This window comes from Epinephelus fuscoguttatus, linkage group LG7 (assembly GCF_011397635.1).
Source record: "Epinephelus fuscoguttatus linkage group LG7, E.fuscoguttatus.final_Chr_v1".
Taxonomy (NCBI): Eukaryota; Metazoa; Chordata; class Actinopteri; order Perciformes; family Serranidae; genus Epinephelus; species Epinephelus fuscoguttatus.
Window position 1 is genome coordinate 22,612,136 of NC_064758.1, and position 23,163 is coordinate 22,635,298.

Here is a 23,163-nt window from a genome sequence, read left to right on the forward strand (position 1 = left end):
CAGTCTCCTGTACTTTGTAGATTAGAAGATGAAATCCTTATTGTTATGAATATTTAAAACACACAAACATGAAACAAACAAAAAGATATCGTTCAGAGTGGCAGAACTGGCTGCTGTTATCTGATTTTACATACTTTTTAACGTGTTGAATTCCGTGACCGGACTGAGCTAAACGTCTTCATCATTCAGTATCACAATCTTCATTTTGATGGCTGCCACTTAACACGTGCCTGTCTAGTGTTTATACAGTTAGAATTTTTTTTATAGTGAAAGCGCAGGGGTACCCCCTAAACAGCTCTAAACTACCACGTGTTGGGGACACAGCTGTTGCATCTTTCTCCGGTATCTACACTGGCCTAGGTAATATTCTCCAGTGTATACACTGAGGTCAAATCTCCTCGGTATTTAAATATTAAAGGACAAACGAAAGAACTGTTGAAACACAGTAGAGAAATCGACGTCTCGACCAAGTTCTGTGTTAACGGCTGGGCACGAGAACTGAGCTGAATTCTCGCGATGACTTGACGTCGAGGGGAGTGTCAAATTCCAAGAGAGAGGAGAGGAGAGGGGAGCCAGAGAGAGGGGCGCAAGGGTGAGTTTGTAAACACTTTATTACCCTTTAAATTCCCTATAGATGTGTCGACTACACCAAACTATGGCAAAGTAGCGATTGGCGCGGCAGTTTTCAGTGTTTGTAAATGTAAAAACAATACGTCGGTTTAATTGTCAAAACTGTTGTGGCAGCTACAACGTTTCATTCGGACCCACTGTCTCGCTTTGCACTCAAGTGTCAGCCCGCTAACCAACTAACTGCTAGCTTTTTCTCTTCTTTTGTGAATTTGACTGCCCGTAACGCCTGTAAAATACATCAGTTCACTTCGGATGTAATTAAATTAGTGTTGATGTGTGTTTGTCGTCACCGTTGAAACTGGTAGTAGTGCTGTTATTACACATTTTGAATGTGCGTTCGGCCTGTTGTTAACGCTAGCCACACCAGCTAGCCATTAGTTTTTCGTGGATACAAAAAGTTGATTTCGGGTTTCTAACCAATAAGATTCAGCTAGCCCATGTTATTGACAGGGTCCAAAGCCTTGCGTGCGTTAGATACCGTTGACTGACGTGCTTAGAGCCAATTGCTGAGAAGAAAAGGCGGACTTGTTACGGGAAAAGGCAGGGCTAAGTGTGCTCGTACGTCGCCAGACAGTAATGAAGGCTAAAATAGACAAACTTTTTCAAGGCAGTCGGCGTTGTCTGGAAGAAGGAACTAAAGTTTGCAGGACTTTGGGATTTTAAGTTTCACACTGACATCCTTTACATGCCCGAAACCCCACGAAAAATATTTGCCTGCCTGTTTTTTTGGCGGTAGACTATGCTGTGATGATAATCTGGGTCTGGGTAAGAAGAGCCTCTAAAGAAGTTTTAGTCTCAAGTAATAATGATATCCATAGTATTGCAATTTGAGCTGTTGAACGCCCCAGGATCCACATCCCCATGCATGTCAACACCTTCATTAGGAATGTAGGTCATGTTTTTGGCAGAGTTGTACCTCATTCCATCACATAGAGTTACACCAGAGAAAAGTGCAGCCTGTTTTGTCCGGCCAAACATCTTGACCCTTTCTGAGTGATGATATGAATTTGAAATTTTATGCAACATAAATGTTCTTTGCTGCAACTGAAACATAATCATATTGCACAACGGTGAATAAATGTAATGTTTAAAAGAAAAAATGTGCAGCATGTATGATTTTAAATACGATTTTTTTGCCTTTGGCTGAGATGTCAGTGATTACTAGAAATCCATTATTCATCCAAATCTGTCCATTTTATAATTGGTTTGTTAATTCAGTATTTACTGACAGCTACTGATTTAGCAAAATTATAGTCAGCACCAGAGGCTGTGCAGGCTCTACTTGAGACAGAAAACATCAAGTGATATAGTCTTTTTCCTTTGAATTTGTTGTGTAAGAGCCAAAAACCTCACGGCAAGTGCTGATAAAAGTTGCCGACCACAAATAACCTCGGCACAGTTTTTCTGATTTAATTTTAGAAAGCTGCCCTGGGACCATCCTGTATTGTCCTGCATTGTCTGCTAGCTCTGCATGGATTCAGCTTTTAGGCCTTGTTAGTTATGCAGACATGGATATAGGATTTCATTTGTTCCATTTACCAAATCTCGGGTTCACTTTACTTACGTAAATACATATTGGCTGCTGCACACACCCAACCACAGCCCAGATCTCCGGTCTCTAAAGCTTATAGCCCACATTTTCAGGACCTCACCTGTGGTCCAGCAAATATCCGCAATCCTTCGATTGATCAATCGCTGATCGTCTTTTTATATTTCACAATTTCGTTCTCTCTCTCCTCCTCCTGTACTCTTTTTTTCTTTCTTTTTGAGGGGTCTCCCCTACCCTCTGGCAATTCAAGCCTCAGATTCCAGAGTCATGGCTGCGGTGCAAGCTATTAATACAGTTTGTTTAGTCAGTTTCCTAGCAGGCTGCATCAAACACTGGATGGCTGTGGCTGATTATAGCTGGGACTCGTTCCCCTACACCTGCTGAGTCGGAGAAATCCAAGTTAACGGTGGGACTTTGGCAGCAGCTCAATGAGAGGGACAGGAATTAGGGCACTTTGACTGCTTCCATGTCACCTTGGATGAAAGGAGGTGAAAATAGTTGGACTTGATATCCATGCCTGTAATGAATATTAGTGATGTGCATCAGGACTAATGTGACTAGCAGACTGATTTATTGTCTCCCACAGAGTCGAGGTCTGCATGAAGCTGAGCATGTTACTGTATGCAGTAAAACTTTACACTGTCAACTCATTAATTACCCTCAAAGTGTATTCTCAATGAGACGCATCTGACAGTCATAGTAAATTTACAGCTTGATTTCTTTCAGTGTTCATGTGAATCTCGCAGAGGATTACAGATAGTGCTGCAGTTTTTGAAGAGCCAAGCAATAAATGTTGAAGAAAAGACCTTAACACATCTGTTTTAATCACGTTAAGATATTGGTTGGGGCAGCTATGAAAACAAACTGTATTTTCCACCCCTGTCATCTGAAATTTATGGTGGACTTCCCACAAAATCAAATCCCACTCTTCGTGTTGGTGCCTGCCAGCCAAGTTAATGTCTAGCACGTCTTTAGTAAGATGTAAACTCTGAAATCTGTTCCCACTCCTCACGCCAGATGTGTCCATTTCCCCACACAGTCCACACCCTCGGTATAACGAGCTAGACTGAGTATCTCGTTTGCAGACACATCTCTGCCCAAATAGACTCTGGGAATTGGGAGTGCTTTGTGAGGGCCCTGGCACCAACCTGTTGCCTTTCTCCAGAGCATGGGAGGTCTGCAAGAAATCAGACTGCTCCGCTTTATCGGCCCTTTGATCTGCACAGAGAGGGACAGGGCTTTAGCTTGCAAACGCGATGCAGACCCCTTTCCTCCATAAAGACATGGAGCTGAGAGACACAACGGTTAGGCCTGTTACAGGCCCGGCGTCATGGTATTCCGGCGCAAGGCTTCAGTAATCATGTGTTGGCTCAGGGGCAGCTGTCCTCGGCAGAGGGAGAAATGGAGGGAGGAAGGAGGAAAATATACTGACTTCAACTTTGGGAAAACTTTCAGACATTTATGCCTCGCCAACATAATGAATAATCTGTCCCACTCAATAATGTTAGGCTACATGCTCCATCCATGTAGTAGGTACAACAGAGGTTAATGTGGCCAGATACTCAGAAATATAACAATCCTAAACATGTTGAACCAGTGTTGCCTTTCGGTTTGTAGAAGAGCTGTACATATTAAGTTGGATTATGCATGAGCAGATTTTTTTTAAATAAACATGATTAAACAAGCTTTACAAACAAGTTGATACAACACAGAAGTTCAGAGGTTTTCATGCCATCATCATCATAATTAAACACAAGTTTGAAAGATGGATTTCAAAAGACATCTAAGATGTATATTTTGAAGGGATATTATTATAAAATCGGACACCATCCCTGTTTGTGGCGACTTTCTTTTACCAAAACCTTACTGAGTATTGCGGTAGTCTGTGGCTTTTGTTTATTGAAATCTTTCTACGTGTATACATAGCAAGGTCCTTGATGCATGTTCGAAGTTGCTGCGCTGTCAGTGTTGTGTAATAGCTGCCAGACATCACTTTGGGACAGTCGAGAATGCTAAAACATGAATGCACAAACAAAACATTAATGTCTTTCGTCCATCGACATCAGCAACCCTCCAAATGTCTGATTTAAATTCAGTCGCCAAGCTATTTTTCTAAACTTCACAGTTTGTCTTCACATGGAGTGTTGTTCAGCTGTGCAGAGCAGCAAAGGGTGGGGTGGTTTGGTGGAGTTGGGGATGGGGAATGGTGGGGGGAGGCGTTGTGAGGAGTTATTATCCTCTGTGGAGACAGCTGATAGAAGCAGTGAGCCTCCCACAGATTTAGTTTATGTCACTACAGCTTCAGGCACAACAGGAGGAGAAACCAAACATAAGCATGTGCATATTTAACTCTTGACAATAGCGTTACTCAGGAAGAGAGGGATGTAGTATTTAGTTTGTAGTCTAGGTAGTGTAGGAAAGCTTTGGAAGTGTTTCCAGTACATTCACATGTCTAAGAATGCTATCCTTATGTGCCTTTGTTTTTGCAGCGTCAACGGATACTTATGCTGTGTTAATAGCACCCCAATAAAATCCTTTTATATTATCTTACTACAGCGTAGGCCTGGAAAATCAAGGTAATTCATTGAATAACGGCATTGTAAATACCATATTTACCTAAATTTACTCCCTCTGCAGTTTCATTGTGTGAATTCTGTATACTTAAAATGGGAATAGCTTAAACAACACACACCTCACTAGGACGTTAACCAACCGGATAGCCCCATATAGGTCTGAACGATATAGAGAAAATCAAATATCATTTATTTTTGACCAAATACCTCAATATTGGTATTGCCACAATATTGTAGGGTTAACTATCGCTTTTACAAAATATTTACACAATATTTTTGATTATTAATCGTCAGTAACATGGTTGTAATGAATAAGAGGGTAAATACAAATAATGAAAAAGCTGAAACAGTCTGGTAAGTTTAGAAGACGACAAAAGACAACACTTATGATATAACAAGACCCAAAACCTAAGACAATATCTAGTTGCATGTCACAATGTTGATATAATATTGATGCCCAGCCTGAGCCCCAAGTCCAAAATCCAAACTGAAACTGATCGTACTGTAATAAATCTGGACAAACATATCAGAGTTTAGCCAACATAAAAAGGGTACAATGATATACTGATATGTTTGAAAAATCATTGTCATTACATGAATAATTTTAGGAGTTAAACGCAGCAGTGTATTGAGGCATAGCTATTAGATCACACTGTTCAGCCCTAATATAGCAGCAGAGTGTAATTCATCTTGGCAACTAGCTAGCAAATGTAGATGTGGGAGGTACATCAATGTAATATTTATATAATGATATAACTCAGTGCACTTGAAGTGAAGATATAATCACTATAGTTCAAAGGTCGTCTTTGCCTCTGCCTATCAATTAGTTTTTCTCAGAGACTATTTCACCCACATGTGAAAGCACTAAAAGTCACATTAAAAGTATCATTACATTGTCAGTATTCATGTATTCTGTCCAAAATTAGAGTTTTGTCAGTGTATTCAGTAGAGTTTGGTGACCCTCTCCATTATTCACTTGAAACTCAATACAGAAAAATAATATAAGTTGGATTTTAACAGGACAACAAGTAGAAATGAGGTACGTTGTAAGGTCAGTGTTTGCCTGTCTCAAGATATCTGTGATGTGGATTTACGCGAGAGTTCAGAAAGTGGACAGAGATGACCGAAACAGAGACTGTGCGAACAGAGAATCAGCTGAATCAGAGAGGGGTAGAGATCCAGTGAGGGGTACAAGAAGGTAAAAGGTTGGGAGGTGCTTGAGAGGTGAGGAGAGGGAGTGGTAATGAGAGAAGGAGGGATTTGGAAGTGAGGGAAAATGAGACAGAAGGAGAGGGAGATGTCTTTGTGTAGACGCTAGCTGTCGTTCTCTCATGTAAGCGCCACCTCATTGGCCAACCAGAAGCCCCCCTGTGTGAAGGAAGTATCACCAGGGAAACTTCGTCTCGCTGCCTCTGTGCATGTTTTCCTCTTTGCCAGGGTTATTTTTAAATAGCATTCGGCTTCCTGCTCAGACTAAAGACTACAAGCCACAGCATCCCTGTTTTGTTGTTTTCAGGATTTGCCACTTCACAAATCGCAGAAAGCGGCAGCAATGTTCTCCTCTTCTCCTCTCCCACAGTTACATTGCAAGCTCTTTGCAAAAATGGGGGACGACCGACCTTTTGTGTGCAACGCTCCTGGCTGTGGACAGGTAAGTCTTCTCCCTACTTGTCCTGGCTTTCAGGTGTGTGCATGTGTGTGGTGCCGGGTATTTCTGCCCTTCTGTAAGTACTCTCCAGCAGTTGACTGTACCTACTTATGAGTAATTGTATTTTGCCCCAAAGAATTAACTGCAAAACAGAAAAGATATTGTACTTGAGACACTTGAATTGAGTAGGATAAAGCTTCATTTATACAACGAGATAACTTCAGAACCCTGAAAAAGACTTATCACACTTTTCTCTCGTTGCCAGAATGAGCCAACTGGCTGTGATTTATGCAACACTTTTAACGATCATCACACCGATAGCATTCTAGCTAGCATGCCGTCTTGTGAGACAAATGCTGTCTCCTTCAGCAATGACTCACTGGAAGCTCCAGTGAGTAATCAGAGCACAGTTATTGTTTCAACCTGTCACTGTTGACTTCTAACGCCTGCAGACACAGGTTTGAGCCACGGCAGTGACTCAGCTGAGTGCCAATAGTGCTCTCACATGCCAGTAACGTGGTGCAATGTCGGGGCTTGGCCTGATATCACAGCAAATTAAAACTAGTGTGTTCTAGGACTCATGATTATTCAACACAGGAAGCATCATGTCTGATGTTGTGCTCTATTAGCTGTCTGATCCTTTTGGGTGCGATATCCTTGGAGCTAGTGATGGATTATCTCTCCTGGGGTCTGGAGGAAGAAAGTGTTTATGTGGTTAACAAACATTTATGATTCATAAACCGTCTTCCATTCTGTGATCAGAGGCAATCTGTTGTACAGGGGATTTGTGGTTTGAACAACAGGCATGTAAAGCAGTTAAACGTGTGTGTTGGATAAATTAATGATGATTTGTTTGGTTATTTTCATCTCAGAATATTATGGACACCGAGGGAACCTTTCCCTGAACATTTTAACTTTACTTTGGCATGTTTCTGTGATGTAAATACCCTGCATATTTCATTTGAAGGTATCATTATTAATTTATGTGTCAGTTAAAACAACAGAGTTACATGGAAGCTTTTCAAGGCAAAATGACGTGAATGACAGTGCAGGTTTATGGCTGGGGCATAAATGTTATCTGTTTCCATGGAGCAATATTATCGTTAATTTGGAGTGTTTCTGTCCAGTGTGACAAATTTGAATCAAATATTCACTCTGTTTTAGCTCTGGTTTGTTCTCTGCCAACTTATGTGGGAAATGTGTGACTCTGTAGCTGCTAAATGCTCCAGTAATGAGCTAGCGTTTTTTGCTAGCTTTGTTTAGCTGCAGTTTGGTGTTAGGTAGGTCGCGCACAGTGAATTTATCAGATTGTTTGGCAAAAAAAAGCTGCCTATGATCTGTGGGATTGAACCAGTGAGTTACCCTTTTTACATGGGAGGGAAAAATTTGATTCTCAGTGGTATCGCGATTCTCTCCTGAGAGATTATGTCTCGATGCAGAAAAGGTCAATAATCTGAAAATTAAAACCCAATTGTTGACATTATGATCGCCTGAACACATTACCCAGAAACTTCACCCGTACACATGGCCCATACACATGGCCCGTAAACATGGCCCGTAAACGTGTGCATCACTGTTCCGTAAACCATGTTTACATTTTGTTACCACTATTGCATTAATAAAAGGTAATGGCTGAATAATTGTATGGAATGTAACGACTTGTCGTTATCTCGAGTAACATTCACTTCACCTATTTCTCCTGTCCTCCTGTGCCCCGCTCCGACTGTGTGTGTAGAGAAAGCGGAGCCCTAGAGAGGAGAGAAACTAGCTGTGCGACTGTAACTGCCCGTAAACCTCAGTAAAGACTCTCACACTGAGCCGAAATGAAACACATAAATTAGCAAAATAAAGTGTTTCGTTTCTTTCTTTCAGTAGCTAACAGTAGGGAAAGCACTTTCTTAAACTATGGACAGTTGAAAATATGCTGTTTTAAAAGTAGCAAGTAGTCACAGTAAGAAAAACATATCGCATAGAAATAAAAAATTTTGATGTATCAAGATGTGGCGGTAATTGTTAAATCATCTCTCATGTGACATTCCCACACCTATTACATGCATTCACTGAGGACTGAACAGAGATAGCGAAACAGGGCCACTACGAAGTCCCTTCATTATGCCGCCTTCACTTTCTGACACAGAACCAAGCAACAGCAGCACCAGTGTTTGATTTTAGATAGCTTGCTGGCATCCCACAAGCAAAGGAGGCTTGACAGGTGTGACATTAAACACAATAGCGAGAGCCTTTTGTGTGACATGTAACATGTGTTGGCAGTGCTTTCTAAACAATAACAGTGACATAACATGGCAATAACAGTCATTTACCGTCCCTGTTATGTGGCGGCTCATCTCGTCCTCTGCTCGTGAGGCTAAGAAGTTCTTGGACCTCAGTGTCTCCTGCTGTTCTTCTTGTTTGAGTTATCTGCCAACAGCTCTTAGCTGCTTTTTAAATTTCCCGGTGGTGGGTCACACACATAACATGTAGTTGAAATGTCACACTCATCCCGTCCTGCCAGCTGTCCCTTTTACACAGACGTCAGTTCTGCGCTGTTACTCCCTCCACTGCAGGCTTAAAGGCAAGACAAGTCTGTCCCCCCAGTCTGCGAGTGTACTTCTTTTTTTAAGGAACGGCAAGGCGGAATAGAGGCATGACATTCCTACCTCAAACAGGCAGTGTAAAAGGGGGCTTTAAATGCTGTCAAAACACAAACAGGCAAACATGAAAAATATTAATTAATTATTGATAATTAAAATCTAAGAATTTGCATACGTTTTAGTCTTACAGTTTATACTATCCTATGTATCACTGACAAATTGTTATGAAGCGTAGACATGTGCTGCCTTTACATTAGTCATCTTTTATATTTATTTGTGTACACACAGACACAGAACATCCTTTATGATACATACAAGCGCCTTATGACCAAATGCCGCTTTACTTCTGCTCTTTACAACCAACAGTTGTCTACCAGGAAAGTCTGAATCATGCCCATAATAGAACGAGCATGATTGACTCCTGGCTTTGCCCAGGGTTTTCCTTTTACCACATTAACAACAACAACAAAAACAGCCCCCCATTATATGATGGCCGGCATGTCCTGTGTGGCGAGCGGTAATCCTAGCTGCCAGTATCTCATGCAGGGAGATTAGTTGGAGATAGTTTCCTCCACGAGATACAGCCACGTTGTTCAGAGGAAAGAGACAAATGAGACATGTAGTTGTATTGGTGATGCTGCCTGGTAGGGCTAAAAATAAGCCCCCTGACACTTGACTGTGTTTCCACTTCACTCTCTCACGACTGAAAACGCAACTGCAACGCGGCCCCCAAAATAGGCTGCAGCGACTGGTGAATAGGCTGGTACCAGAGCCAAGATTATTCCTCCTACGTGTGATTCACCTCACCACTTCTCCAAAGAAGAAGTGCCGTGTCTCAGACGATGGCTCTTGGTGCTGTTTCCAAAAGTCTGATTTGCCCAAGTACCAGACCTCCTGTAGTTTCTGCTGTGGACACCTGTTAGGAAATAACAGAACATAGGCTAATGTAGAGCCTTTCTGAGACACAGTTTACATCATTCACATGCTTTATACAGTGACTACTTTGACCACACCTCATTATGTTTACATGCGCAGTTTCGTCGTGCTACGGTTACAGCTTTACCAGCCCATTTAATTGCACTACTGTCCTTCTCCCAGTATACAAGCACAGGAAGGGGAAGCTATTAATTGATCAAGGTATGTCCTACTCCGCCACGATATGTGGCAGTATGTCCCCTTTCACCTTGTTAGCATTGGACCTTTTTCTGATTGACCTATTACGGCACAGACCAAATAATCAGGCATCGTCCAGCTGTTAGTCCATTTTTTTGAACAGGTCGCCATTCCGTGTTTTCCTCTCATTTATGTATTTTAAAATATTTTACTCTTTCAGCTGAAACAGCATGAACTGTGTCTCCTTGTCCGTCCAAAAACTGCTCTGTTCTAGATGTAGATTTCACCATGTTGTTACCAGCTTCTTCTTCTGTTGTGCATTTAATGCTATTTGACTTCTGGGTCAAAGCCCGGAGTGGAAACTGTGGAGCATGCGCAGAGTGCCAAATCCAGTTTTGGTCCAATTAGGTGTATACATGCAGGAGTAATTTGGCTCTCAGTCGCATTATCTAGGTGTGTTAGTCCGACTTTCAGAATTTTCAGTTGGACTAACAAGTTCACATGTAATTTAAAAGTCTGGTTTTAGTCAGACTAAGACAATAAATGGATTTTTCTCTATGAAAACACCTCACACTTGCAGTATCTGTTGTGATGTATCAACTCGTTTGCTTTTGGTATTTCTCCATACCAGTCGTTTTCATACTTCTTTGACAATTTGTTGACATTTTCAACCATTACTCTATCCCTACACTTGTGTGCTGTAAAAAGTATTTCAGATGTTATCCATATAAGCCTTTTGTCTTTTTCTAGATAACTCTAGTTTGTGTTAAGATATTTGAGCCCATGTCCTGCGGCTTTAATGGGCCCATTCAGGGCTTTATGAGGAATTGTACACCACAGATATAGTGTTCTTTATGGTTGTATAACATATGCAGTATAGGCTGCATGTGTTGTGCTACATCTCCAAGAGATTATCTGTCTGTGATTACTGCAATATGATATCTGGGCTAAGGTACTGCAGGCTATTTCCTAAAGTCACTAGGACAAGTTGACAATTATCCATAGGCTGCTTCATATGATGTACTTATCTCTCTTCTTGTCTTTCTGTTTGCCTGTTCCAGAGGTTTACCAATGAGGACCACTTGGCTGTACACAAACACAAGCATGAGATGACACTGAAATTTGGTCCAGCCAGGACCGACTCTGTCATTATTGCAGGTACCGTTGGTCTATGAGAACAACACACAGCTCTATTCTTCCTCTTTGTTAAATAATATCTCACAGTATTCAGATGAAGACTGATTGCCTCACTGTGTTCCAACACTTTAATTGCGGTCTCAAGGAAAAAAGCAGCTCCAAAGACACATTTATTTCATGGATTTCTATATTAAATGCTGGGTGAGAACTAAGTGTGAAAGCGTTTCTTTGAATAGTTATCTGTGTTCATTCCCTTTTATCAGACCAGACACCTACTCCCACCCGCTTCCTAAAGAACTGCGAGGAGGTTGGTTTGTTCAACGAGCTGGCCAGCTCCTTCGAACAAGACGACGATGACAAGAGAGCAAAGAACTCTGTAAGAAAGGCTTGGTGATTTTCTGACTGTTTTCACCTGTGTGCGTACGTGTGTGTGTGCCTTCATGGATTATTATTTGCAGAAACTAGTGGAAATCCCTACAAGACTCCCACATAGCGCAAAATTACTTTTTACTTCCTTTTTTCTTACCTCAAGTGTTGATGTAGTCAAAATGTATTGCTTGCAGAAATTCCTGCCTTGTGCACTTTGCTTGTGTATTCTCATAATTTAGATTTATTGCAGCAGCTTGTTATGATGACTTTATTTAAGTAGGTCAGTGTGTTTTATTGCACTTACAATAGTGTTTCTTGAAGTGGTGCTGTGGTTGTTTGGTTTGTGTGATAAAAACAAACTTGCTTCCTTTTTACTAATGTACCGTAGTCTGGGAGTATCGTCGAGTGAACTTACACTCTTTATCTCCCTCTCACCGTCTCTGTCCTGCTCAGCTCCCTGCTCCCAACTCTGTGGCTGTGGACATGAGTATGCAGTCACAATCAGACGTGAAGGTGAAAGAGGAGGCACCTGTAGACGGTGACTCCTTGCCACCAAGCAGTCCTGAATCTATCTCTGAAGAGTCAGACATAGAGCCCCTGGTTAAAGCAAAGGTAGGACAGAATGGGACTGTACGAATGTATAGAGAGGAGGGTGGATCCTTGAGTGATGTTCTTACTTCACTGCTATTCTCCCAGGACACACCACCCAGGAGTTCAGCCCCCACCCCGACTATTGTGCGTCCAGGTTCCCTCCCACTACACTTGGGCTTTGATTCCCTTCAGCCCACCATGCCGTCACCCACATCTGTCATCACACAGGCACCACCTTCCAATCGGACTCTGGGGTGAGTCAAACTCAGCATCCCTCTACTGACCTCTGATGACTTCCTTGAGTAGGGGACCTATTATGCTCATTTTCAGGTTTATACTTGAAATGTTTACATGCTTTAATGTTAAAAAAAAACTTAATTTCCTCATACTGTCTGTGCTGGAACACCTGTAGTCACCCTCTGTCTGAGAGCGCTCTGTTTCAGTGCCTAGCTTCTAAACATAACCAGACATGTTCCAGCAGGAATCTGATCTAAAATCAGGGAGACATTTACAACATCAACAATCAAGATTACGTTATTCCCTGTTAACATGTAGCTTTGTGTAGCAGTGTAGGCTACGTAACGTAAATACTAATCACAGTAGCATGAAAACACACAGTGGTATGCTTGGAGCAGATGACTGCGTAAAGAAATACACCACAGGCTGATGTCAGCTTGTAGCCAAAGTAGGAAAAAGCATTGGAGCAGATTTTTCAGAGTGATCTGAAGCCTCAGGTTTTGGCTCACAGGGATTACCTTTACATATGTTTACCTCATTATTTTAAAACTTTGGCCATGTTTAACATGAACATCCGAGATTTTAATTTTATATATATGTTAGAAAATAAGGAAAAGCATATGGTCTCATTTAAAAGACACATTTTCCACACACACTCCACATTCCCATATTCTCTATCTGCTGTTCCAACCCTCTGTTGAACATATATGATGCCTATAAGGGAACCTTTATAACCTATGCTATCATGCTTTTTGTGGCTGCTCACGTTTTAATATGTTCGTTTGGTGCAACTATACATTTCCGAATCATTAATCGGATATACAGTCTGCTGTATCTTGTGGTTTTGAGTGAAATTTGACTTACATTGCTTTGAGTTTAGATGGTTGTTGTATGCACAGCTTGGATGACTAATGATGGATGTAACTGGATTTTGTGGGGTTTAAGTAGATATTTTTTCATAAATAGTGCTAGTTGCTATGTAACAGAAACATTTTATTATAAAAATTGTAATTTATATAAACACGACTGAACTTCCTGTTCCCGTCTGCCTGTAGTTCACCAACCAGCCACTACCCTATGATGATGCTTCCCTCTGGTCAGGCAGTGCCTGTGCTCCCTGGTCCGGTACAGATGCAGTCTGTCATCAATGTAAGGCAGAGCAACAGTCTAAATATGCTGTATTTCAACTGTATAGCTAAGAAGTTGGTCCAAGTTGTTAATACATGTGTATTTGTGCATCTAATCTTATGTGGTCTCCAGCTGGCCCGACCCATGTGCATGGTACCCAACATTCCTGGGATCCCCGGTCCTCCTCTGGGAGGCAGCAGCAGCGGCTCTAACTCCCCCTCTGGCTACAGCATCCACTCAGAGGCCAAGATGGTCAGCACTAGATTAGCTCACTATTTATATCTGCTTATCTGTTCTTTTTGTCTTCATCTTCACCCTCCAGTCTTCCTCTGCACTGGCTAAGTTTCATCATATGACTTTTTACTGCAGTTACTTCTTTATTTAACCCTTACACAACAAAAAAACAGTTTAAACTGCTTTAATGATTCTGCAATGTGGACACAGAGCTCTATTTAAGGATCACTTGTATTTCAAGTGAGACTGAGTTTACAATCATTGTTTACAGTATTACAACATACACAAAGTATCCACTTTAGTACATCCCGCTATTTACACAAACTTGGTGCTCCTTTAGTCATAAGTGGAAGATCAGTTGTAAAAAATGAAGGCTAGGGGTGTTTTTGTGTGTGTGTGCAGAATGTTCTGTTAGCCGAGTCATGGACATGGACAGTGGTGAACAGATTACACAACTCCCTCACTTGAGTCACAGGATAGATACTCCAAGTCAAGTTACTTCAATACAAGTGAAAGTTGTTAAGTCAGACTTGTATTTGTGTGCAAGTACTGGAGGACTTTTATGAGTACATTTTGTTTTTTTTTTTTTTTTTTAATGTGAAAGCATTGCTGTATTGTTGCCACATTGCAGAACCAAATGACTCTGACCTACTGAATGCACTGACTTGATTGTAGCCCCTGTAGAAGGAAAAGCTTATAGAATATGCTAGAAAGTATATAGAAATGCCTACAGAAACGCAACTAAATCGACAAATGAACAGCTATTGTTACATTTTTTACATAACACCCCCCACTCCACTCAAATAAAACAGCATGGCGGGGTTCTGACACAACTTTTTTATAGGGATTGATGAGGTTTGTTTGTGTGTGTGTTAAACAGAGCAAACATATTTGAACAGTCTTAAACATGGACTCCAGATGGGCGCTCTGGTGTGTGAGGAATTGTCATTTGTATCTGCTATAGCCACCATTACCACCACCAAGTTAAAAACGAACTTTTCAAAAAAATGCAGCATGCACTTTGAACTTTACTGACAGGCATAGGAGGAGTAGTTCACTGTGATTGTCTTTTCTCCGCTGAGGAACACAGGGTATGGCCTATTGAACAGAACAGGACAGAAAAGGACATTAATTTGCTGACCTTCATAAAAATGTATCAGAGTCAGAAGGATAATTTTTTTAATTTTTTTTTTTTTTTTTTAAATATACATAGGTACTGTACTCAAGTAAATGTAGTTTGTTAATGTCCACCCCTGCACATGGCCCTGGGTTCATTGATCACCATTCCCTGTATGATAAACAGTTCTGGTGAGGTTTAAATTCAGATTTTGGACACTTACTATTCACTGACAGATGTGGAGTCACACAATGGCACACACAAAATGAGGCACATTGCATTGTGGTATTGTTGGCAGAAAGTAGTGTACGTGGATACTAGTTTTTTATTCAGTTGTGGAATTTTTGAGGGCACTCTGTGGCGCATAGTTCCTCAAAGTGCAGCCTGCGGGCTAGTGGTGGCCCTCAGAAACATTTTGTGCAGCCCCTGAAGGTGATATCAAATGCATACATTATACTCATTGTAGTCATCCATGTTATATTTCAATACTTTGATTTTAATAGCTTACATTCAATACACCATGTGGTTACTGCAGGTCAGGAATGACATCTTGTAGAAAGCTACTTGTGTTATAGCAACTAGTGGCACCTCGCGAGTGTCATGGGAATTACGTTATGTCATCAGTGATAGTGCTGTTAGCTAAAGTTAGTGATATTAGTGGACAACTTTGCAGTTTAATATGGGAGTGAGATCAAGAAGATATTTAACTCACTCAAAACCCCTGATACAATGCAGAAATTTAGACACTCTGTGTGCTGTAGACCTGTTTCATGCCTTCACAGTCACTTATTTTCTAGTCATTACTCCCAGCTGGATAAATCACCATATCACAAGGCAACATCTTCTGAAAAATTTTCCAGGAACAAATAACTTAAGAAAATACCCACCAGCTGCAAAGCCTCCAGAGCTGAAGTAAGAGAAGGATGGCACATGAATGTGCTGCTGAAAACAAGCTGGAACTGTGAGACATTGTCAGGTCAGCATGGGCGCTGATCTCTGCAGAATTAGAGCACCTTTTCAGAATTCATGCCCTCCAGAATTTAGGTTTCTCCTGAAGCAAAGTGCAACACAACCTGGAGCTTATTTGATTATGTTATGAAAACTTGAGAGATCTTGGAGAAGCAGATGCATTACCATGGCACAAACATTTGTCACTAGAGATAAATCAGCTTTCATCCCTCAGTGCATCTGGTGCACAAGGGTGATCAACAACTTAATTTAGGCTGTATTGAAGATTAGTAATGGAGGTTCAGGCCAAGTTATTGTTGCTGATACTGTAAATGAGTCGATGGGTTAACATGGTTTGGGCTGTGTATTTAAATTCCTGTGCTTGTCACTGATGTTTTTGATATCATTGTTCTCCTGTAGCGTCTGAAGGCTGCACTGTCCCAGCAGAGCCCGTCAGGACACAGCATGGGGGTCATGTCTATGGGTGGCAGCCCCATGGTACCTCAGAGGGCAGAGCAGAGCCAGCTGCTCGTCCAACATCCAGATGCTCCATCACCTGCACAACCTCAGGTACACTGTGCTGTCTGTAGTCACCTGCCTGTCACTGGGTTTGGAAAATCTAAGACATAACCAAAAGAAATTGAGCTAAACCGTGTTTTATGTATGTCCTATCACCTGTTTTAGTTCCAGAAAATTGGGCTGTACTTGTCAAGAGATGACTATAATGTGCTCTGACTAAAATAATGAAACTATGACTCAAACTTCCCTTTTCTCTCTGTCTGTCTTCCGCTCCCCTCCCTGTCTCTCTGTTTTCCTCTCACCCTTTGCCCTCTCCCTCTAGGTATCTCCAGCACAGCCTACAGGTGGGCGTCGGCGGCGGACGGCAGACGATGACCCAGATGAGCGAAGGCAGCGTTTCCTCGAGAGGAATAGGGCCGCGGCATCGCGCTGCAGACAGAAACGCAAACTGTGGGTCAGCTCCCTAGAGAAGAAGGCTGAGGAGCTCTGCACCCTGAACGTCTCACTGTCGGTGAGTGGGCCTGTGGAGTGGGTTGGCGGGGATGAAATGTGGCCTGTGGGAGGCCTGTGTTAGTGTCTGCATAGTCACACTCGCTGTGCAGAGTCGACAGGCTTTCAACTTGTTGTGGAAGTTTACGAGGTGTTTTCCATCAGTTTCAGGCAGTGTAAGGTAATTTTACAAGTGGTTGAGGATACAGGACTTGAAACTGTTGGACTCACTAAAACTTGTTTCACATCTTTATTGTGTTATTTGGTGGTTTTAAGGTTATTTTTACACTTCATGACTGTTTCTCCACTGCCGGCTGGACTGTAGTGGAAACCAGACTGTTAACCTCTGTAGAGCTTGTCTGAAAACATAAAAACTCCACAAAAGAAAAAAACCTGTTTTTAATAATATAACCCAGAGTAAGTGATGATTTTTCTTTTGGTTAAACTGTATATCTAAATATGATAAGAATTCTGCATTAAAAAGCTTTGAAATAGAGCTTGTTCATCAAAATAAGAAAAAAAAATGCTGTGGCAGGATCCCCTGGACCCCTCGACAGGTCTGGGCTAAACTCTGAAGGTCATTTAAGAAATACTTCGCTGATTTTCCCTCCAGCTTTGCATCAAAACAATGTGTGTAGTGTATTTAAATGAACTGTGGCAAACTTCCTTCCATCTAACTAGTGCCCTGCCACCCATGCCCCCACCGTGGACGCAAAGAGCATAGACACAGATCAATCGTTAGAGTTTGTGAACAGGAAGCTGGCGCAATACTGTTTCCTGCATGGTGAAAACGAGTCAGCAAAAACCTGAGATCAAACAGTAAAAACGCAGATAAAATTTAAACCCAGATTCTGTTACTTAGTTGTCTGTCTCTTGCCTCAAATATTTTCATAAGCATGTTTTGGCTCACAATTGAACTGTAATACAAGATTGCTTCTTGCCGGCCAGTCGCCATTGTTTTTAACGAACAAATTCGCATTACGTCGCCCACCAGTGGGAGGTTTATTTTAGTCTGGGGTGGCACAGGGCATTCTGGTAGTTGTAGGTTTTCTACGTCTTTAGCAAAGCATCCTTTTTCTCTGTTTTCTCTGGTTCTGTAGCACCCATTTTAATAGTATTTGTGCCTTTCTACTGCATAGGCATCCTAGTTTCCATCTTTCTAGCAGCGAAATACTTCTTAAAATCCTAGAAATTCCCCTGTGCACACCTGACCTCTGCAGGGCTGACATGACTGCGATTTGCCTCTTGGCATTCATTTATCTCGAAAATAAAGATTTTAAAGAAAGATCAGTTATGAGCATTTTTAATGTTTGCTTTATTATTTATTATTTCTGATGAATACTATTGTTCATTTATTGGGCCTGCTGCCATTTTGCAAAAGCAGCCCCTGGGCAAAGTTAGTTGAGTATCTTTGCTCTATTAATTATTAAAAAGTTTTGTATGTGCTTATTTTCTGATCCCTCAGAATGAAGTGTCCATGTTGCGAAACGAGGTGGCTCATTTGAAGCAGCTGCTACTTGCCCACAAGGACTGTCCTGTGACCACCCTACAGAAGAAGACTGCCTATTTAGGTGAGCTTTTTTAAAATGATGCCATGTTACTCACCTGGTTGTTCTTTGTATTTATTTTCTCATTCAAAATTATTCAGGACAGAATTCTTAAATGCACTGGGGATACTGTTAAAAGAGCTGCTAAACAACAAGGATAATGTCTGCAGCTTTTTGGAAAGGGGAGTACGGAGTGTATTCAAGGTTAAAAGTGAACTGCATTTGCGTGTTTAAGTATTAATTTGAACTTGTGTCGTCTTTTTTTCTGTGTAGCTGCAGAGGAAAGCATGAAAGACACCTCAGAGCCTACAGGTTCCCCTGCCCCGGTGATCCAGCACAGCTCTTTGGCGCACAGCCCTTCCGCGGGGCACAACGGCCTGAGCTCAAGGGCAGCAGCTGAGGCCATGGCAATGTCTGTGCTGGCAGGAATGGGCCAGCAGCAGCGGGCTGAGAGTGGACCCTCTCACATTATCATGGCTGCACAGTCTCAATCTGCTGCCAGATGATGAGCGATGCCACCACGGCCCAGACTTGGCTCGCACTCGTCAACCAGGGGTAAAAAAGAGCAGCGGACAACCCCCTCTCCCTTCCCCACTTTCCCCAATCTAGAAGTCCAGATTTCTCATCTTCCCCTTCGCCCTTTGCTGTGCTACTCTGCTCTCTCTGACCCTCCTGCGGAGCCATCATGCTGTGGCCTGGAGCTTAGCAGCAGCCTTCTGGGAATGGACTGAGACTTTTGAGAGAGCTTCCTGTTCACTTTGCCATAGACTACAGGGGCTGGACTCCAACCTCCCATCCTCGTTTTCCCCCTTCTGTGCTTCCCCGCTCATCTCTCCTCACCCTCAGTCAAAATGACTCTTCACTGGACTGTAGGACTGCATCGCTCCAAGTGTACTGCCATAATGAACTTCCCATGTGGGCACATGTGCACAGTTTCTAACACACAGGTGTTGCATAAACATTCTCGATCAAATCAGATACCAAACAACACGCAGGGCTGTACACTGTTTTCAGCAGGGAATAGTGCCTTGTGCGCCTCGACGTTTTAGCCATGCACACACACACCCACACATGCCATCACAGCATACGTCCCTATACATCCTCGGCTCCGGAGATGCAGTAGGTGTCTAGACGTCAGTGACTCAGATCTCAAACACTCACCCAAACCTTTTGTAAATGGTTCCACCTGACGGTGATCTCAACATGGACCCAAAAACCTTACCTCAGTTACTCCCCTTTATGATAAAATTGCTAAACTGTGTGTGTGATTAGCTCTGTGCGTATATATTTATGTACATCAGAACATAGCAGTTTGCCTATTCCTAATCTGATACGTTAATAGCTGGATTGTTAGCATGTGACTTTTTCTATTAGGGTGTTATTTTCTTGATACAGCTATGTGCAGCTATATTCTTTTAATTAATCCTCCCAGATTAGTCCTCAGAACCAAAATACGTTGCATTGACAGTGTATTTACCTTAAAATTAGTTTGTTTGAGCGATTTCTTTTTTTACCTGAAGGGAATTCAACCTCTCCTCCTCACTTTCCTCTGAAACAGGCAGGTTTTTGCTGTTTGTCGGTATGTAAGTGGACGCCTTTTCCATTTTATATGAAAGTATTCTGGTGTTTCTCTGTGTGGGCCCTGGACTTACTGTAACTGTTATTTTCACACTTCTCAGGATGGTTGCACATCCTTGCTGCTCGTTGGAAGTGCGATGAACCCCTTAGTCTCTCTGCTCTTTACCAAACCTAAACTAAGCCATAATGACCACAAATCAGATTATCTGAATTTCCAAAGACCACCGCGTGTCGTTACGGTGGCAGGAAGTAAAACGCCTGACTGTTATTTTGTGATTCAGAGGTCACAGTGACACAATCTCCAGTATATCACTGCTTGTCAACTTGCACTTACACTCACACACAATGTCTGATGATTTTTGCCTTAAGATCACATTAGTGCCTCCGATATCCCCAAAAAAGATTTGCTCATGTGAGAAACAAAGGAGCCTTAGGAAATATATGTCTTAATTTGTTAATTTCATCAAATGATAAACAAAATATTCACTCGTTGAAGATTTTTCGAAGCCTTTAAAATTAATGGTTATTTTAGCCATTAGTCTCTTTTCAGGGACGTGAAAAGATCCAATACTTGTCTGTCATCTGGTGGAGAGACACAGCAAACACATCTTCACTGGTAAAGGAGTGAGGGGAAAAGATCAGATCCTGTTCTTTAGAAACCCCACCCAGATGTTTTACTAAGATATCAGTATATTTTTTACAGAAAAACCTAAATAAGCAGTTTGCTTTTCTTGTTCCTTGTTCCTGTACACGTTTCTCCCTCAGTTGGTATAACACGATCATATATTTGCAAGATGTGATATTTCAAAAACAAGATATCTGTCCATTAACATAAGGGCATGTCTTTATGCACTAAAATAATACAAGTTTATTGTTGCTTTGTATTTCTGTTCTTTTGGTTTTTGCAGTTCTCGCAGTCTTTTTCAGAGATATCAGATCCTTTTTTAAGAAAATCTATTTTCTCTTATCTGTACTGTATATGTTAATGGGAGTTTGCTCAGCAACTTTAAAACCTTTTCACCTTTTGACTGAACCTCTTGTCCTACAGTCCCAATGGCGACCCCCGGCATTTTGTTGTATTTCGGAGCTGGCGCTATATTCGGCTGGCAGTCCCTTATAGACGATTGTTCATATGAAATGAAAAGTCAAACTATATTTAGCTTTCATGTTTTCATGTAATTCATGTCATTGGCACCTTTTCTGTCATTGTCTTCTTTTGTCCTGTGCTATTTTCAGCACTATACAACCTTTGTCATAATGCTTCTGATTGTACTGATGAATATAGAAACTAATTTCTTTAACACAGATTTCTCTTTTGTTTGGTTGGTTTCTCTACAGAAAAAATGTCTTTTTCAAAAAGTGATTTTACCCCCCGTTGTTTAACTCTAAAGATGAATTTGGTTGTCTTTTGACTGTCCTAACTTATTTTTGTAATTGGTCAACTAACAATCGTCATCACAGTCTTTGGCATATTGATGTTACCTAGAAATGTTGTGAAAAGAGCAATTTAATGAAAAATGCAACCATGTGAAAGTTGCATATAGTGTATTAATGGTTTTTCACACTCCCATTGTTGGACTGATGATTTCAAAAATTGTCCTTGTACTGTACATATCTGTACTATATGAATATATTTACTTTTCCATGCATGTCCAAGTGGAATACTATGAACACTTACAGTGCTGCAGTTTTAATTAAAGAAACTACATCTTAATGAACATTTATAAAGTTTGTGCGTTTGTCTTAAGTTTAGATGTCTGCTTTGGATTTGCTGTAATCTCAACAGAACATCTGAAGACTCGCAGTTAGTCAGTATTTGGTCAAATGTGGTGAGGCAGTGTAGCTGAGAGAATAAAGTGTATGTTTTGTTTGCTTTGTTCTGCTGATTCTTAAAAAGTATTCATAATGTCTTAATTTTACACCCTGGACAGGTCACCAGTCTATCACAGGGCTGACACACAGAGACAGACAACCATTCACATTCACACCTACGGGCAGTTCAGAGTCACCAATTAACCTGCATGTCTTTGGACTGTGGGAGGAAGCCGGAGTACCTGGAGAAATCCCATGCTGACACGGGGAGAACATGTAGACTTCGCACAGAAGGGCTCCCCCACCCAGGTTTCAAACCCCCCACCCTGGATATAAACCGGGAACCCTCTTGCTGTGTTGATAAAGAAATTAGGCCCTAACAGTCATTACATAGTTTGAAATTTGAACTTTTGAGTTCTTAATTGCCACAAACATTTTTTCTTATTCTATTTATCCATCTTTTATTTAATTTTTGTCTAAATGAGTTAAGCTCTTCTGCACCAAAGTTCACATTCCTTTTATTAAAAATCTTTAGACTTGATGCAGAATAGCTGCCACTCCACCCGGCTCAGTCTTGGCAAGGTGCTGGAAACATTAGTAAGTTCTGATGAAGGTCTAATAGACCAAAAGCCCAACAATAAAGTGAAACACTGCATAGATGTAAGTGTTCTACCAATCCAAAAATCTTTAAACTTACCACTGAACTTTATACTTCTGTATACATATTTTTACTTTATACTTTTTACCTGTTGACAAAATGTAGATGAACCTAACTCACTTTAATAACCATATTCCTACATAACACCAGAATCAGTCTTAAAGTGGGTTAAAAAATATGAGATCTTGTTCTCTGCATTTTTCTGGACTTACAGGCATCTACAATTAAAAATGTAAATTAATGAAGTATAGTAAAGGCAAATTCTTGGGGTTTTTTTTACACTCAAAATGTTTAAATTGGACTATTTTTGGACATAAATAGAAACAGATAAATTATTCAGTGACTCCATTTACATGCACACTAATATTCCACTATTATTTTATGGCAGTATCTTTAATTTAATGTGTGTGTCATATAAACAGCATATTCAGTTTATTCCGAATTAGACCTTTTTTAGAGTGAAGGGTATCCCAGTCAAGATTCGTGGGATATGCCGGTATTACTCAGGTTTTAGGCGGATTCTTTGGACATGTGTGCAGCGCATTCAGAATATGTGTCTCAGTTGGGGTTTCTGCCGCAGTCTGCAACACACCTCTTGTCTGTTTACAGTCGGCTCTGTGCATTGTCATGGATACGTTGTACACAAACTACCCAGCCAACAGTTTGCAGGGCTGTAGGGTAGAGATGCATGCCCA

At 41.3% G+C, this 23,163-nt stretch overlaps 1 protein-coding gene across 1 annotated transcript; it reads left to right on the forward strand.

Annotated features, from left to right (window-relative positions):
- The first annotated feature begins 537 nt into the window (after window positions 1-537).
- atf7a (activating transcription factor 7a) lies at window positions 538-21,716 on the forward strand. The gene is made up of 12 exons (XM_049580860.1): window positions 538-592; window positions 6,332-6,403; window positions 11,166-11,262; window positions 11,505-11,617; window positions 12,064-12,222; window positions 12,307-12,455; window positions 13,494-13,587; window positions 13,699-13,818; window positions 16,286-16,435; window positions 16,707-16,895; window positions 18,339-18,444; window positions 18,694-21,716. Exons 2-12 carry the CDS (start codon window positions 6,356-6,358, stop codon window positions 18,924-18,926), a joined length of 1,458 nt encoding a protein of 485 aa, XP_049436817.1. The 5' UTR covers window positions 538-592; window positions 6,332-6,355; the 3' UTR covers window positions 18,927-21,716.
- The last annotated feature ends 1,447 nt before the right edge of the window (window positions 21,717-23,163 follow it).